The 17,006-nt window shown below is 37.7% G+C and overlaps 2 protein-coding genes across 2 annotated transcripts in view; both read left to right on the forward strand.

Moving 5' to 3' along the window:
- MAST4 (microtubule associated serine/threonine kinase family member 4) overlaps positions 1 to 17,006 on the forward strand; it is an 808,011-nt gene that overhangs the window by 150,602 nt on the left and 640,403 nt on the right. The gene's annotated exons all lie outside the window — the stretch shown is intronic.
- LOC122743811 (40S ribosomal protein S27-like) lies at positions 13,760 to 14,042 on the forward strand. Its single transcript, XM_043988991.1, has one exon. The coding sequence runs from the start codon at positions 13,788 to 13,790 to the stop codon at positions 14,040 to 14,042; it is 255 nt and encodes an 84-aa protein (XP_043844926.1). The 5' UTR covers positions 13,760 to 13,787.

The raw sequence follows: 17,006 nt of genomic DNA on the forward strand, positions 1-17,006 counted from the left end.
AGCTTTCCATTTTCAGTTATAGTGAATATAAAACATTTATTTTCCCATAGTGATTGTGAGCTGTTTATTTGACTGTCGTTAAGGGTTTAGATGGGTATTCTGTTCTAAAACTCCATTTATTACTCCATCATTCTAAAGCTTAAAGAGCCTACCAAATCCTTTTGAGTTTTAATTTTCTAGGGCTACCTTTTGACTATATATGAAATTTATTTTTTGAGTAGCTATCGGTAGTTTTAGGAAACTCGGTTGAGAGTGGCAGAAAAGGGGCTTCAAAAAAATGCCAGTGTGCCAGAGTAAACACAAAACGGGTGAAATGCTAACAAGAATTTACTTTGCCCAAACATCACAGGCTATTCCGAAACTCTGAAGTACATAATTTTCTTCTTCAGGATTGTAAACTGTTTTTCAGCCTTGATACTCAGAAGTTCCTAGCGCGTGTTCGCCCCCAGCACCTTTATGCCTTTTCTTCTGTTAATGCCATTTGTCATAACACCCAAACATGTCAGAGGAGATGTATAGGAAGAGCTTGCCTTAACTTAACAGAGTTTACTGTATTATCTATATGGTCAAGAGAATGAAATGTTCTGCTTAATAAAACATCTGATTAATAGAGAGTTACCGAATATAGACTGCCAATTGTCAAAGAATTAGATGCAATAAAATACACTTAATACAAGAACATAATTTAATCTTTGTTTCAGAAAGCATTTCATGATCTTATGGTACTCTGGGGTCATTGTGATGAGTATGAATTATTCATTTTTTTCTGGTGAAATGCAGAAATGCCTAATAGAGATTCCAGTTGATAGAATGCTGGATAAGCCAGCTTTTACTGTAATTAAACAATCTAGACAGTTGTAAATTTTAAAATTTGAACATGTGCCCTGATTGTCTAGCAAATTGAAAGCCAAGATGTGGACTCCTAGGCTTGCCCCCACAATTGTTTAGAAATAGATTTGCTTCTTACTTTGTATAAGACTTTACTGCTTATAGAATTAAATGTCACCCAGGGCTCCTCAGTTTAAGTCAGCGAGTACCTATGAAGTACTTATTATGTACTTGGAGAAGGAAATGGCAAACCATTCCAGTATCTTTGTCAAGAAAACCCCAAATGGGTCATGAAGAGTTGAACATGACTGAAAATGTCTGAACAACAGCATCTATTACTACCATCACAACCACCACCACCACCTCCTCTTCCTCCTCCTCCTCCACTGCCACTACTACTACTACTACTACTACTACTACTACTACTGCCACCACTACCACCACCACTACTACTGCTACCACTGCTAATACTACTACCACCAGTACTATTACATGCAAGGAACTGTGCTAAGCTTAAGGAATACAAATATAAGCAGAGAAGAAAAGATCCCTGCCTCAAAGAAGCTTACCTTGTAATGAGGAGAATTAATATGTAAGAGGAAGCTGAAAAGGGTGGGGTGGGGTGGGGAACCCACATAAGGATATAATCAAGAAAGCCTGGAATGTCAGGGGTACAGTCTGAAGGGGAAGGAATGCATGGCTGGCCTGGGTGGTTTCTTTAAAATGGAGGTTCTGGAAGGATCCTGCCAATGAGAGAAAGGGGTGGGAGTATGGGGAATGTGAACTTTGGGATGAGGAGGTTTCCAGGTTATAGTAGAGCAAGTCCAACATCAGCTTTCTTCCCTGGAAGAGAATCCAGAGGCTTAGGGGTTTTTTTGTTGGAGGGATTTGTATGCCCTGTTGATGAAATGAAGAAAGAAGGCAATGCAACTTATCCTCCTAATTCCTTAAATGCTCCATCTGGATCTTACTTGGGAGACGGAAAGATATAGTGACTGGCAGTCAGGGAATCTGGATTCATTCAGATTTGCCATGTCACTCTGATTTTTGGACAAGTTGATTCGTCTTTCTAGACCTCCGTTGCTTCATCTAGAAAACAAAGTGGTTGGACTATTTTTGAGGTGGTGACTGACAGTCAAATTCTCATGCATTGTATGGCAGGTAAACTCTGGATAAAGTTACCCTGAGTTGAGTGGTCCTTTTGACCTTTGAATTCTGTGCTTTAGCAAGAAACATCACTCCCCTTAATGTGGAAACCATACAATTTGCATGGAGTTCCACTTTTATTCAGTGATTCCTGCAAGGACACATATTCCTTAGTGTCCTGGAAAGGGTGTGTGACCGCCTGTTACATGCCTCAATTCTCCAGGGAGCACATCTTTTGGGCCTGTGTAGTTTCTGATGGACAGGAAAGATGTCTGATAATACAATTCTGCGTTTGTACACTTTGCTCTCTGATGAACTTCCAATTTCGTTGCTTTTTACTTCTAATTGCTGAGTAGACAAGTTATCTATCTTTGATTTCTGGCCTTTTGCTTTGAGATCTTTCCCCCTTTTAATTGGTCACGACCTTGCTTATGGGATGGTCATTTGGTGACTATCCAAGTTGTGCATGTTCTTGGCAGTACTTCTTATTTTATGATAGTCCTCTCTGAAATGTGTTAGGAATATGTTTAAGCAGGGGAAATCCTTACAGGTGGATTTCCCCTAGTCTCGTACTCATTTCTTTTACTGGTGGAAGGGTATCTCCCATATGAGAGTTTGCCTCTTGGGTCACATTAGATACAGCATAACAATGGGGACATGTTGGAAACATGTGTCAGAGGTATCCTAGGTTCAAATTCTACACCTGGGGCTTACTCTGTGACCTTATGCAAATCGCTTAATTTCTCTGGGTCTGAGTTTTCTCATTTATAAAATGAAGAGATTGGACTGGGTAGCCTTTGGAGTTCCTAGATCAGTGTTCTAATGGAGAAAATAAGCAAACAACAAATTCTCTGTTAAAGTGTAAGTGAGAATGGAATGTTAATATATGCCAGTGTTTGCAGGGATCCTATGAACCCTTGGGTAGGGTGCTTATGTTTACCCGTGAGCTATTAAAAATCTTCCATGACTTGGACCAATTGTAAAGTCACCTTTTGGTCTCCTAATTAGTTATCCAATACAGGTCTCACATTTCATGGAATCGTCTGGCATTTTAGACAGTGAAGAGAAGAAAGGAAAATATAACTTAATTTCATTTACATACCTACTCTGGGAGGGCTCCCTTTATCACTGTTACTTTTGGAGAGTGTTAAATGTGGTCAAACAGTTACCATTTGCTGTTGGTATTTGCCATCCCTTTGGGAGCTGGCCTAAATTTAGGGAATTATGAGGCTCCTCCAAAGCCTAGAATAAACTTAAAGATCCCCCAAAATATCTTATATCTTAAGAGATATGATAAAGTTCTCTATGAGGAAATAGAGAGGTTTTGTAGGATTGGGGTAGTGGAACAAATACCAGATTTGCAGTAGGGAAAGATATGGGTTTGAATTCTGACACTTTAATAACTCTGTGATAAAAGGCAACTTTTCTTAGACCTACTTTCTTCATCTATAAAATAGGGATAGTACCAATAGTTATTCAAACAATCATTTGAGAAAATATATAGAAAGCATTTTATAAGGGACAGCTAGGTGGCGCAGTGGATAGAGCACCAGCCCTGGAGTCAGGAGTACCCGAGTTCGAATCCGGCCTCAGACACTTAACACTTACTAGCTGTGTGACCCTGGGCAAGTCACTTAACCCCAATTGTCTCACTAAAACAAACAAACAAAAAAGAGAGCATTTTATAAACCTGTAAATCTCCTTTTCCCTTAGATTAACTCTGTGCTTTTCCTATCCAATCTCCTTTCATCTATTCGATATCTCCTGATGCTCCAGGCTTTCATGATGAAAGGAAAAGAAGGAAATGTTCCCTTTTCCCATCTCCATCTCTCTCAAGGTCCTAGGCTTGAAGTCCAGAGAGGTGATGCTGTTGAACATGAGCTGTGATCTTGCAGATAATCCTTTGAATTTTTCAACTTAAATTTATCAGGCACTTAATCATTTGAACTCTCTTCTGTCTCAGGGGTTTTTGGGTACTAATGTATACTGCTTTGCCAAAGGAGAAAAAGCTTGAAATATTTTTAGAGAGGACAATACAGCACAATTGTTGACAGCTAAAATTGTGTTTCCAGATGTTAATATTTTGGGGCTAAAGTCTCATTCTACAAGAAGCCTTTTCTGATCCCCCTTAATGCCTACTAGGACCTTCCCTCTGCTGATTATCTCCAATTCAGCCTATACATCTCTTGCTTGTACATTCTTGTTAACATGTTGTTGTCTCTCCAATTGTGTTGTGAGATTCTTGAGAGCTGGCACTGTGTTTCACCTTTCTTTTTATCCCTGGAACTTAGCATAGTGATTGGCACATAATAGACACTTAATAAAAGTTTATTGTCTGAACCCCTACCACCAGTGCCTAGCACAGTGACTGATATGGCACATAGTAGGTGTTCAGCAAATGCCTGTTGACTTGAGTTACAATACATGCTGCAGTAAGGTAAGAGTGCAACCGTAACACTTTTTTTCTTAGTCAGTCTGGAAGCAAAACGGTTATGCTGCTGTGGCTTCTTGTAGATGGGTTAAACAGGTAAAACAATCTCCATTTGTCATCTGTGATCTGTTGACTTCTCTCTACTCACTGTCTTCTCTCTTACTCATTGCGTATGTCAATAGATAGAAACATATATTCCTGTCCTGTCCACACATACCTGTTAATAGGAATATAAGAACACAGTGGTCCTCCAGTCCAACCTTCCCATTTTATAGATGGGGAGTCTAGATGAAGGCCCATGGAGGTTGTGACTAGTCCAAGGCCACATGTTTGGATTTGAATCCAGGTCTTTCGACTGCAGAGTCAGTGTTGTAACCACTGTACCATTCTGCCTCCTTCTTTCTTATACTTTTCTCCTATTTTCTCTATATTTCCTGCCCCCCTTTTTAAAAACATGGTTTTATTTATGCAAAGATGGAGTCTTTAACCAAAAGATGGAGTCTTTTTTATAGTTACAGTAAATTCATAGCAGTGTTAAGTATGTTGGTTTACTTTAGTTTGCCAGAAACTTAATTCATTGTTCCTTATCAACTGTTTGGGTGTTGTTAGTACTCCTTCCTATCTTAGTTTCCTTCCCCCAATCTGGGTGAGCAGCCAAATCTCTGTTATTGAGTTTCTCTTTCATTGCTTTTCCATTGAGGAATTTGGGTTATGATTCATCAGGTTCTGATGCTTAGTCAATTTTTAGTGGTTCTAATTTTCTAAGAATTGGTCCTAATGTTATGGGGAAAAATGTTTAAGTGAGTAATTTTCAGTTCTGAAAAAAAGCATCCCCCATTTCTAGCTCCATTAAGCTCTTCATGGGAATACTTTGGTAAATAAGCAATTTGAATTCAGAAGAATAATTTAATTCCTTTTCCTTTCTTACTCTTTCCCATGGCAGTGCCTGTGATTCTCCCTTATTTGTTCAGTAAAGTTATTTTTCTTGATTTCCTAAAAGGTTCTGAAACAAAATCACCATATAAATGCTAAATCTATTAACTTTGTAAATAAGGTAAGGCCTTATATTAGATCATGAACTGCATTCACCATCCTATCAGTTTTTGTTCACTTGTTTCAGTTCTTTCTGACTTTTCATCACCCCATTTGGGGTTTTCTTTGCAGAGATCCTGGAGTGGCTTGCCATTTCCTTCTCCAGCTCATTTTACAGGTGAGGAAACTGAGGCAAACAGAGTTAAGCAACTTTCCTGGGGTCACAAAGCTTGTAAATGGCTCAGATAAAATTTGAACTCATCATTATGGGTCTTCCTGACTCCAGGCCTGGCACTCTATCCACTGTGCCACATAGCTTGCAGTCCATTAAAACTGAAGTATGAATCATCACATTTATTGCTATTAAATACCATCTTATTAAATTTGGCCCAGGGGCAGCTAGGTGGCGCAGTGGATAGAGCACTGGCCCTGGAGTCAGGAGTACCTGAGTTCAAATCTGGCCTCAGACACTTAACACTTACTAGCTGTGTGACCCTGGGCAAGTTACTTAACCCCAATTGCCTCACTAAAAAAAAAAAAAAAAAAAAAAAAAATTTGGCCCAGTGGTCTTCACTGGTCAAGATCCTTTTGAATCCTCATTCTGTCTAGTGTGTTAACAATCCCGTTAACATTTGCAGCACCTGCAGGTTTGATAAACATGCCATTTACGGTTTTGTGGGGTTTTTTGGCAGGGCAATGAGCGTTAAGTGACTTGCCTAGGGTCACACAGCTAGTGTCAAGTGTCTGAGGCTGGATTTGAACTCAGGTACTCCTGAATTCAGGGCTGGTGCTTTATCCACTGAGGCACCTAGCTGCCCCCCATTCAGGTTTTTTTAAAGTCATTATTAAAAATACAAAATAGCTTAGTACCAAGCCGAGATTGAGTTGGACAGTCCACTGGAGACATTCCAAGTTCGTATCTAACTTCAGCCTCTCAGTCTATGCTCTGAACTGTCAGGCTAATCCATCGTTACATGTCAGAGCATTCATGGTCTCATCTCCCTTCTTTACTTCAGAGCACAACCTATCCAATGCTGCTTCATCTGTTGAATTCTATTGTCCCTCCCAAGATGCCTCACATGGAGTCAGCAAAGACCAGTGTACATTCTACTTTAGGCACTTTCTTAGCTGTGTGACCTAAACTGATTCATTTAGCTACTCTTTCCCCATCCACAAAATGGAGATAATAATGGCATCTCCAATATGTAAAGCAACTTGCAACTAGATAAATGTGAATTGTGATTGCTAATTTTGCTGTCGTTTCAGTGTTTTTGAAGCCTTTCATATTTAATGAATACCTGTATAGTCTTAGAGTTGTCCATCTATTATTTCTTGTTTTTCTTGGCTATATGACTTGCCTAATTCCATTCTGGTCATACATTTCTTTAACAACATACTTTACTTTCTGAATCTGAAAATGTGCACATATAAACATATGCATACATATAAAGTATACTGTGTATACACAGATGTACATATGCACATGCAATGTGTACCCACATACATGCATGTGCATGGGGCGTCTGTACCTATATAATCTAAGTAAATGTATGTATGCTTATATATTTTATGCAGTATGTGCACATATATAATTCATGCACATGTAGATATACATGTGTATAATATATGTGTATGCATACACATAAATAAATCAGACAAGCTCTGAAGATAGTGTGCTGGACCCAGAATTGAGTAGGACTTGGAGATTATCTTAGATCGTACTTGTGAAATTGTAAAGGGCTTTAAACAATCCTAAACTGCTCATGGTGGCTGCTGTTGCTGGGGGAAAAAGAAATAAAAAACAAAACTCAAATACAATATCCTGTCTGTTTAATGCCAGTGTACTCTCAACTGTGAATAATAGAGTACCATGTTTTGAAAGAATCAAAGCCGGCTGTGACCCAAAGAACAGGAGATGGATACCTGAGAGATGTGGCATGGGAAGGCAGCATAATGTGGGAGAATTATGGATTTGGTGGCATCGGACCTAGGTTCAATTTCTGTCTGTTACATTTTATACATATGATGTTGGTCAAAGTGCTTAAACTCTTTGGGTGTCAGTTTCCTTATCAGTAAATTGGACTAAATGAGCTCTCTATTATTTCAAGCTTTAAGCCTTTAAACTTTGGATCTCTCATGCCCAGAACAGAACATGGAAACTACATGTGATCTTGCAAGGCGAGAGGACAATGGGACTATCATATCCTTTGTCTGGGATATTCTGCTTCATGTAATGGATTTACTATTTGCTAGTTGTATTCCACTGCTGACATGCTGAGTGTGTAATCCACCAAAATCATCTAAATGTGTTTTTTTCCCCTCACACAAATAGCGTGTAGCCAGTATGCATCTCCTACTTTGAATTTGGGATATCTATCTATATATCTCTATCTACGTATCTACCTATGTACCTACCTGAAGACCTTGGTCCAGATTTTGCCTCAGACACGTACTAGTTGTTTTTACCATGAACAAGTTACTTAATTAAACTCTGTGGGCCTCATTTTCCTGTTCCATAAAGTGAGGAGGTTGGACTAAGGGCCCTTCTAACTCTATATCTATGATCCTGTACAATGATTTATGTAATATAAGGCAATTGGAGGAATGAAATAGTTGGTAGGGGACAGGAATAGGAATCAAAAAAGGCTTCATGGAGAATGTAACACCAGAGCCCAGCTTTGAAGTACAGTGTTTCTCTTAGGTAGTACAAAGCATCACATTCTAATTCTTCCCTGTGGCTCTAGTAAAGGAGGGGGAAATGCATGCATCTGGCCTTGAGTTTGGGTTGCCCAACACTGGAATAGCATTTTATCACCTGAGTCATTCTGATGAACTTTCCCAATTCTTCTATCCCCTTTCCCTTTTTCTGATATGAAAAGTGAGAAGTCTGAAGCAAATTCTATAGAGATTTTGTCATTTCTACCATGCTTATGTAGTTTCTAGAGATTGCAGAAGAGTAAATTTAAATTTCCCTAGTTGGAAAGGAGACTCAGGCTTCACTGTCTCCACTCTGAATAACTTTCTCCTTCCTCTCAGGGGAGATCACTAGGCACTTCATAGATCCCCATGTTAGGAGAATTGTTTAGAATATTCAGCCTGAGTTATTTCCTGTCCCTCTTCTCTTCAGTTCTAATCTTTTTGGTGACTAAATTTACAAAAAAACGTTTCTAAATGATTATCTTCTTCAAGAACAAAACAAAATGAATATCTTTTAAAAATATCATTTGAAGAATCCATATACATTTAGTTTGCTTCATCCATTCAAATTGGGTATAAGCACAGGAGCCAGTGATTTAGGGGAAAAAGACATTTGGTCAGTTGCTGCTCAGCCGTTTTCCACCCCTTTCCCTTTTTCTGATATGAAACTAACTATTGTTTTTCTTCGATGATTGTATCCTGGCTGGGGCATGGGGGACTTTACATATGCTCTATGTATTTTATGTACTTCCTATTTTATGTATTCAGGGACTCATCATCTCTGTGCTGCTTCATGTTATCCATATATCATTAAATGATCGTTCTTGTACTTACTTTATTTGCTATTGTTTTTTAAATAACCGTGGGACTGTAGTGATCTCTAAATGGCCTTAAGCATACCCAGGAGATTCTAATTAAGTTCTTGGTCATATAATCTGATATGTGTTGGAAATAAATACTAGAGAACTACTTGATTCTTTTTTTTTTTTTGTGAGGCAATTGGGATTAAGTGACCTGCCCAGGGTCACACAGCTAGTAAGTGTTAAGTGTCTGAGGTCGGATTTGAACTCAGGTCCTCTTGACTCCAGGGCTGGTGCTCTATCTACTGCGCCATCTAGCTGCCCCAGAACTACTTGATTCTTAATTTTTAAAAAGCCAAAAATAACTTTAAAATAAAATGTTTAGACATATCTCAATACCTTTTTAATTTGACTCAGTATTTCACTCAGTATATCTTAAAAGGTGAACTATTCATGAACTTTAAATTCCAGCCAAATTGGGCTCAACATCCCCATCTGCTGCCTCCATATTTGTATATGCCATTCCACAGGGAGTTAAACTCCCTCCTCATCACAGTGTCTCAATCTTTATCTTCCTTCAAAATTCTCACCAGGAGCCATTTTATCTCCAGTACCTGCTTTCCTCTTCAATGGCTTGTCTATAGCAGGAAACTCATAAGTATTTTTTAAATAATTGAATTGACTTTAGGTTAAATATCAACTTGCCTGGCATTATTAGATGTGTACCCCCCAAAAAAGCAGTTTGTGCCCCCCATTTTACTTAAAGAATAGATATCTCTTATCCACTGGTTGAACTCTGTAACTTTGTTGATGGAAGCAGCTCAAAACCCGTTTAAATTCAGCAGTTATAAAATAGAATGGATGGAATCATACAGCTGGATGGATCTTAGAACTTAACCAGCTCCATTTTTCATTTTACAGATGATGAAAATGAGAGACCCAGAAATGTGAGCACAAGGGTTAAAGCAATCCCATATTTCATATTCCATGAGTGAAACCTCAAACTGCATGCCTGAAGATGAGACTAGTAAAGACAGAAGGAGACTGATGAGAGTGACAGGGATGGAAAGAGACAGTATGACTTTGAGTGCATAATTTAATCTCATTGGGCCTAGTTTCTTCTTCTGTAAAATGAGGGGATTGGACTAGATGACCTCTAAGATCCTTCCCTGCAGTAGATGTATGATCCTATCATTTAATGGAGTGGTGAGGTATGGAATTGGAAAAGAGTTGGAGAGTCTCTAGAACAAAATGACAAAAAACAAAAGAAAAAGTGAAGGACTTTGAGTCCATGCCATATCAGGATTATGAAATGGATGGAAGTTACAGTGAGGGAAATTTAAGTTTGATTTAAGGAAAATGTCACAACAATCAGACTTGTCCAAAAATGTAATAAATTGAGTTCCAGAGGTGGAGCCAAGATGTCGAAGTGAAACCAGGAAGCTGCCTGAGCTCTCCCAAATTTCCTTTAGAAACAACATTAAATTAAACCTCTCAACAGATTCCAGAGCTGTAAAACCTGCAAAAACAAAAACAAAAAAACAAGAAACAAACCAAAAAATGGAATGAAACAATCTTCCTACTTAAGATAACCTAGAAGATTTTCAGGAAAGTTCATCTCATCTGGGTAAAAGGGGAGCACAGCTCAGCATAAAGGGTGTCTGAGCCAGCCATCAAAAGGCTTTTAATCACAGCACAGATCAGCAGATGAGCAACTGAGGTCCTAGCTCAGCAAGCTAGTGGCACAGCAAACAAGATGTGAGGCCACCAGCCCCAACGCTGCTGATACTTCAGAGCAGAAAGCTGGTGACTTGGCTCCCAACCTCCAGCAAAAGAAGTTTTGGACAGTGCATGCTGTATCCTAGGAGCAGAACTCAACCTTAAAAGGCATAAAAGAAGCTAAAATAAAAATATGAATAAGAAACAAAAAGGAGCCCTCACCACTGACAGTTACTATGGTGACAGAGAGGATCAAAACATAAATGCAGAGGAAGACAACAATGATAAAACTCCTACATGTGAAGCCTTAAAGGGGAAGAAGAATTCATCTTGAGTCCAAAAAGCCCTCCTGGAAGAGCTCAAAAAGGGTTTTATAAACCAAATAAAAGAGGTAGAAGAAAAATTGGGAGAAGAAATGAGAGTTATGCAAGAGAAAGTCAATAGCTTTGAAAAAGAAAATAATGAAATAAAAATACAATTGGAAAATTGAAAAAGAATAATTCCCTAAGAATCAGAATTGAGCAGATAGATGCTAATGACTCAATGAGACAACAGGCAGAAGTAAAGCAGAATAAAAATAATATAAAAGTAGAAGAAAACATAAAATACCTTTTCAGAAAAACAACAGACCTGGAAAATAGATCCAGGAGGCACATTATAAGAATAATCGGACTACCTGAAGACCATGATCAAAAAAAAAAAAAGCATAGAGAGCATATTTCAGGACATTATTGAGGATAACTGCCCCAATGTCTTATAATCAGAGGAAAAATTAGTCATTGAAAGAATCCACCAATCACCTCCTGAAATAGACCCTAAAAAGAAAATACCAAGGAATATCATAGCTAAATTCCAGAACTATCAAGTAACGGAGAAAATACTGAGAGCAGCCAGAAAGAAACAATTTAAATATCAAGGAACAACAATAAGAATTACACAGGACTTGGCAGCTTCAGCATTAAAGGATCAGAGGACTTGGAATATGATATTCCGGAAGGCAAAGGACCTGGGATTACAACCAAGAATGTACTCTCAGCAAAATTAAGCATAATATTTCAGGGAAAATGATGGACATTCAATGAAATAGGAGACTTTAAAACTTTCCTAATGAAAAGCCTAGAACTGAACAGAAAATTCAATCTATAAATACAAGACTCAAGAGACACATGAAAAGGTGAAAAGATTGGGGTGGAAACCATGTTATTCATTAGGGTTAAAATGTTTGCATCCCTACATGGGAAGAAGATACTTGTAACTCTTGAGAACTGTATCTTTATTAAGGCATATAGGTGGATTACAGAGAGACAGAAGGTGTAGGTATAAGTGGATTCTGATGTGATTATATTAAAAAAACTTAAAGGGAAACAAAAAGGATTATACTGGGGGAAGAGAAAAGGGAAGGCAGAGTGGGGTAAATCACATCCCATGAAGAGGCACAAAAGACCTATTACAATAGAGGGAAAGAAGTGAGGGGTGAGCATTATTTTGACCTTACTCTCATCTGATTTGGCTCAAAAAGGGAATAACATACACACTCAGGTGGGTATAGAATTCTATCTTACACTATTGGGAAGTAAAAAGGAAAAGGGGAAAGGGGAAAGAAAAAGGTGGGGTTGATAGAAGGATGGGTAAAACTAGGAATTGAAAGGGGAAAGGACAAAAGGGAGGTGAGGCTGATAGAAGGAAGGGTAGACTGAGGTGGGCAGAAACAAAACACTAGTGTGAGGGACAGCTAGGTGGTACAGTAGATAAAGCACCAGCCCTGGATTCCAGAGGACCTGAGTTCAAATCCAGCCTCAGACACTTGATACTTACTAGCTGTGTGACCCTGGGCAAGACACTTAACCCTCATTGCCCCACCAAAACACACACACACACACACACACACACCAAAACACTAGTGAGAAGGGACAGGGGAAAGGAAAAGAGAACACAAACAAGGGATAAAATAGGATGCAGGGACATACACAGTAATCATAACTGTGAATGTGAATGGGATGAACTCTCCTATAAAAGAAGATAGCAGAGTGGATTAAAAACCAGAATCTTACACTATTTTGTTTATAAGAAACACATATGAAGCTGAGAGAGACACACAGAGTAAAGATAAAAGGCTAGAACAGAATATATTATGCTTTACCTGAAATTAAAAAAAAAAAATCGGGTAGCAATTATCTCAGATAAAGCAAAACCAAAAATTGACCAAAAGAGGTGTGAGACTCAAAATTGGATATACAGAACATTAAACTCCCCCTTTTAACTTTTCCCTTTTATATATATATTTATATGTATATGTCTCCCAGACCACTAAGAAAAAGAAGGCTCTGAGCTTTAATCTGTGAGGGATTAGTTTTTATTGTTTGGGAATTAGACAACAAAAGGTGATACCAATTAAGGAAATAGGGAAGTAGAAATACAGATGAATGACCTTAGATCTAAACTTAGTCTATTTTCCTTTATAAAACTCACCAAATCCCAAACTTCCAGGCCAAGAACCAGCACACCCAAAGCCGAACACCAACCACGTGTTTCTGAAATCCTCTCGCCTGCGCGCGCACCATCACAAATAAGTTTAACAGCCAGAGAATGCCAACTTCCGTTCCTGCCCTCACTTTTAAGTTCATGTACCAGAACTTCCTTGCATTCTCCTCCCCAACAAAGGAGGTCCTTCAAAAGCCCCTTCAGTAGCATGTGCAGTCTCTCAAATGATTCAGCTAAAACTTCCAAAAAGATGGATTCTCTATATCTTTACCACAAATAATTTTTACCACAGAGGTAAGGAAGGAAACTACATCTTGATAAAAGGTACCATAGACAATGAAGTAATATCAATAATAAACATGTATTGGGGAAGCTAGGTGGCGCAGTGGATAGAGCACCGGCCCTGGAGTCAGGAGTACCTGAGTTCAAATCTGGCCTCAGACACTTAACACTTACTAGCTGTGTGACCCTAGACAAATCACTTAACCCCAATTGCCTCACTAAAAAAAAAAAACAAAAGAAAAAAGAATAAACATGTATGCACCAAGTAGTATAGCATCTAAATTTGTGGAGAAGAAGTTAATTGAGTTACACGAAGAAATATAGAAAAACCATATTAGCTTTTCCGGCGGTGAAGATCTCCCCGTGCCAACATGCCTCTCGTGAAAGATCTCCTGCACCCCTCTCCCGAGGAGGAGAAGCGGAAACACAAGAAGAAGCATCTGGTGCAGAGTCCAAACTCGTATTTCATGGATGTAAAGTGCCCGGGCTGCTATAAAATCACCACTGTCTTCAGCCACGCACAAACGGTGGTTCTCTGTGTCAGATGCTCCACTGTACTTTGTCAGCCTACAGGAGGAAAGGCAAGACTTACAGAAGGATGCTCCTTCAGAAAGAAGCAGCACTAATGACTGAATCAAGATGAATGAGGAAGTGTAGAGAATAAAACAAATTTGGTACAAAAAAAAAACTATATTAGTGGGCAATTTAAACTAATAAGAAGGTAGTTAAGGAGGTGAATAGAATTTTAGAAAAATTAAATATGATGGACCTCTGGAGAAAACTGAATGGGGATAGAAAAGAATATGCCTTTTGCTCAGTGGTGCATGGCACATACACAAAAATTGACCATGTATTAGGGCATAAAAACCTCACAGTCAAGTGCAGAAAGGCAGAAATAGTAAGTGCATCCTTTTCAGATCATGATGCAATAAAAATTGTGTAATAGAGGGCCAAGGAAAGATAGACCAAAAATGAATTGGAAACTAAATAATCTCATCCTAAAGAATGAGTGGGTCAAACAACAAATCATAGAAACAATCAATAACTTTATCCAAGAGCATGACAATAATGAGACAACATATCAAAACTTATGGGATTCAGCCAAAGCAGTTCTTAGGGGAAATTTTATATCTCTAAATGCCTGCATGAATAAAATAGAGAACGGGGAGATCAATGAATTGTGCATGCAACTAAAAAATCTGGGAAAAGGACAAATTAAAAATCTCTAAATTCCAAATTAGAAATACTGAAAATTAAAGGAGAGATTAATAAAATTAAAAGTAAGAAAACTATAGAATTAATAAATAAAACTGAGAGTTTGTTCTATGAAAAAAACAATAAAATAGATAAACCTTTGGTTAATTTGATTTGAAAAAAGAAAAAAGAAAACCAAATTACCAGCATCAAAAATGAAAAGGACAAACACACCACCAATGAAGAGGAAATTAAAAACAATAATTAGGAGCTATTTTCCCTAAGCATATGCCAGTAAATTTGACAATCTAAATGAAATGGATGAATATTTACAAAAATATAAACTTCCCAGATTAACAGAAGAGGAAACAAAATCCTTAAATAAGACCACTTTAGAAAAAGAAATTGAACAAGCCATCAACGAACTCCCTAATGTAAAGAATTAATTGTTATTTGAGGTCACTAAGAAACCATCTCCAGGGCCAGATGGGTTTACAAATGAATTATACCAAACATTTAAAGAGAAATTAATTCCAATATTATAAAAAGTATTTGGAAAAATAGGTAAAGAAAGAATCCTACCAGATTCCTTCTATGAGACAAATCTGGTGCTGATACCTAAACCAGGAAGAATAAAAACAGAGCAAGAAAATTATAGACCAATCTCCCTAATGAATATTGATGCAAAAATTCTAAATAGACTATTAGCAGAGAGATAACAGCAATAAATAATAAAATAAATAATAAAATAAAGCAGCACTTATCAAAACTATTTGGTACTGGCTAAGAAATAGAGAGGAGGATCAGTGGAATAGGTTAGGCACACAAAACAGCAGTAAATGAATATAGCAATCTCCTGTTTGATAAACCCAAAGACTCTAGCCTCCAAGATAAGAAGTCACTATTTGACAAAACTTGTTTGGAAAACTGGAAAATAGTATGGTACACAAACTAGGCATAGACCAACATCTTACACTGTACACCAAAGTAAAGTCAAAATGGGTACAAGGTCTAGACATAAGGGGTAATAACCATAGGCAAATTAGAAAAGGAAGGAATAGTTTACTTGTCAGAAATGTGGAGAGGGAAAGCATTTATGACCAAAGATGAGATAGAGAACATTATGAAATGCAGAATGGAGCATTTTGACTACATTAAATTAAAAAAGGTTTTGCACAAACAAAACCAATACATACAAGATTAGAAGGAAAGCAGAAAGTTTGTAAACAATTTTTACAGTCATTGTTTCTGATAAAGGCTTCATATCTAAAATATGTAGAAAACTGAATCAATTACATAAGAAAACAAGTCATTCCCCAATTGAGAAATGCTCAAAGGATATGAACAGGCAGTTTTCAGATAACGAAATTAAAGCTATCTATAGCCAGATGAAAAAATGTTCTCAGTCACTACTGATTAGAGAAATGCAAATTAAAACTACTCTGAGGTACCACCTCATACCTATCCAATTGGCCAATATGACCAAAAAAAGGAAAATGATAAATGTTGGAGAAGATGTGGGAAATTGGAACTGTGAACTGATCCAACCATTCTGGAGAGCAATTTGGAACCATGCCCAAAAGGCTTTAAAACTGTGCATACCCTTTGACCCAGCAATAATACCACTACTAGATCTATATTCCAAAAAGATCATAGAAAAGGGAAAAGGACCCACATGCACAAAAATATTTATAGTTCCTCTTTTTTGTGGTAGCAAAGAATTGGAAATTGAGGGGATGCCCATCAGTTGGAAAATGGCTAAACAAGTTGTGGTATATGAATGTAATGGAACACTACTGTGTTATAAGAAATGATAAGTGGATGGATTTCAGAAAAACCTGGAAAGACTTACATGAGTTGATGTTGAGTGAAATGAGCAGAACCAAGAGAGCATTGTACACAATATCAACAACTTTTTATGATCATCAACTGTGATAGACTTAACTCTTCTCGGTAATACAGTGATCCAAGACAATGCCAAAAGACAGGTGGAAAATGCTCTCCACATTCAGAAAAAGAACTTTGGAGTCTGAATGCAGACTGAAGCATATTATTTTCACTTTTGTTGTTGCTTTTTTTGTTAACGTTTTTGTTTATTCTTTCTTGCATTTTTTCCTTTTGTTCTGATTGATGTGGAAATATGTTTAACATAATTGTAATATATAACCTATGTCAAATTGCTTGCTTGCCTAGGGAGGGGGGAGGGAGGGGTGGATGAGAGAAAAATTTGGAACTCAAATATCTTTACATATAATTGAGAAAAATTAAAAATTAAAATGAAATTAAATCTTTAAAATGTAATAGGTTGCCTTGGTAGGTAGTCTGAAGGAGAGGCTGGCTAATTGATACAGTAAAGCCTCAAAGGAGGTGTGTCATTCCTTCCTCTGAAAAAGTGA

The sequence above is a fragment of the Dromiciops gliroides genome, chromosome 1 (assembly GCF_019393635.1).
Source record: "Dromiciops gliroides isolate mDroGli1 chromosome 1, mDroGli1.pri, whole genome shotgun sequence".
Classification (NCBI taxonomy): domain Eukaryota; kingdom Metazoa; phylum Chordata; class Mammalia; order Microbiotheria; family Microbiotheriidae; genus Dromiciops; species Dromiciops gliroides.

Coding starts and splice junctions, on each gene's coding strand:
- LOC122743811 (XM_043988991.1), top strand. CDS start 13,788: ATGCCTCTCGTGAAAGATCTCCTGCACCCCTCTCCCGAGGAGGAGAAG.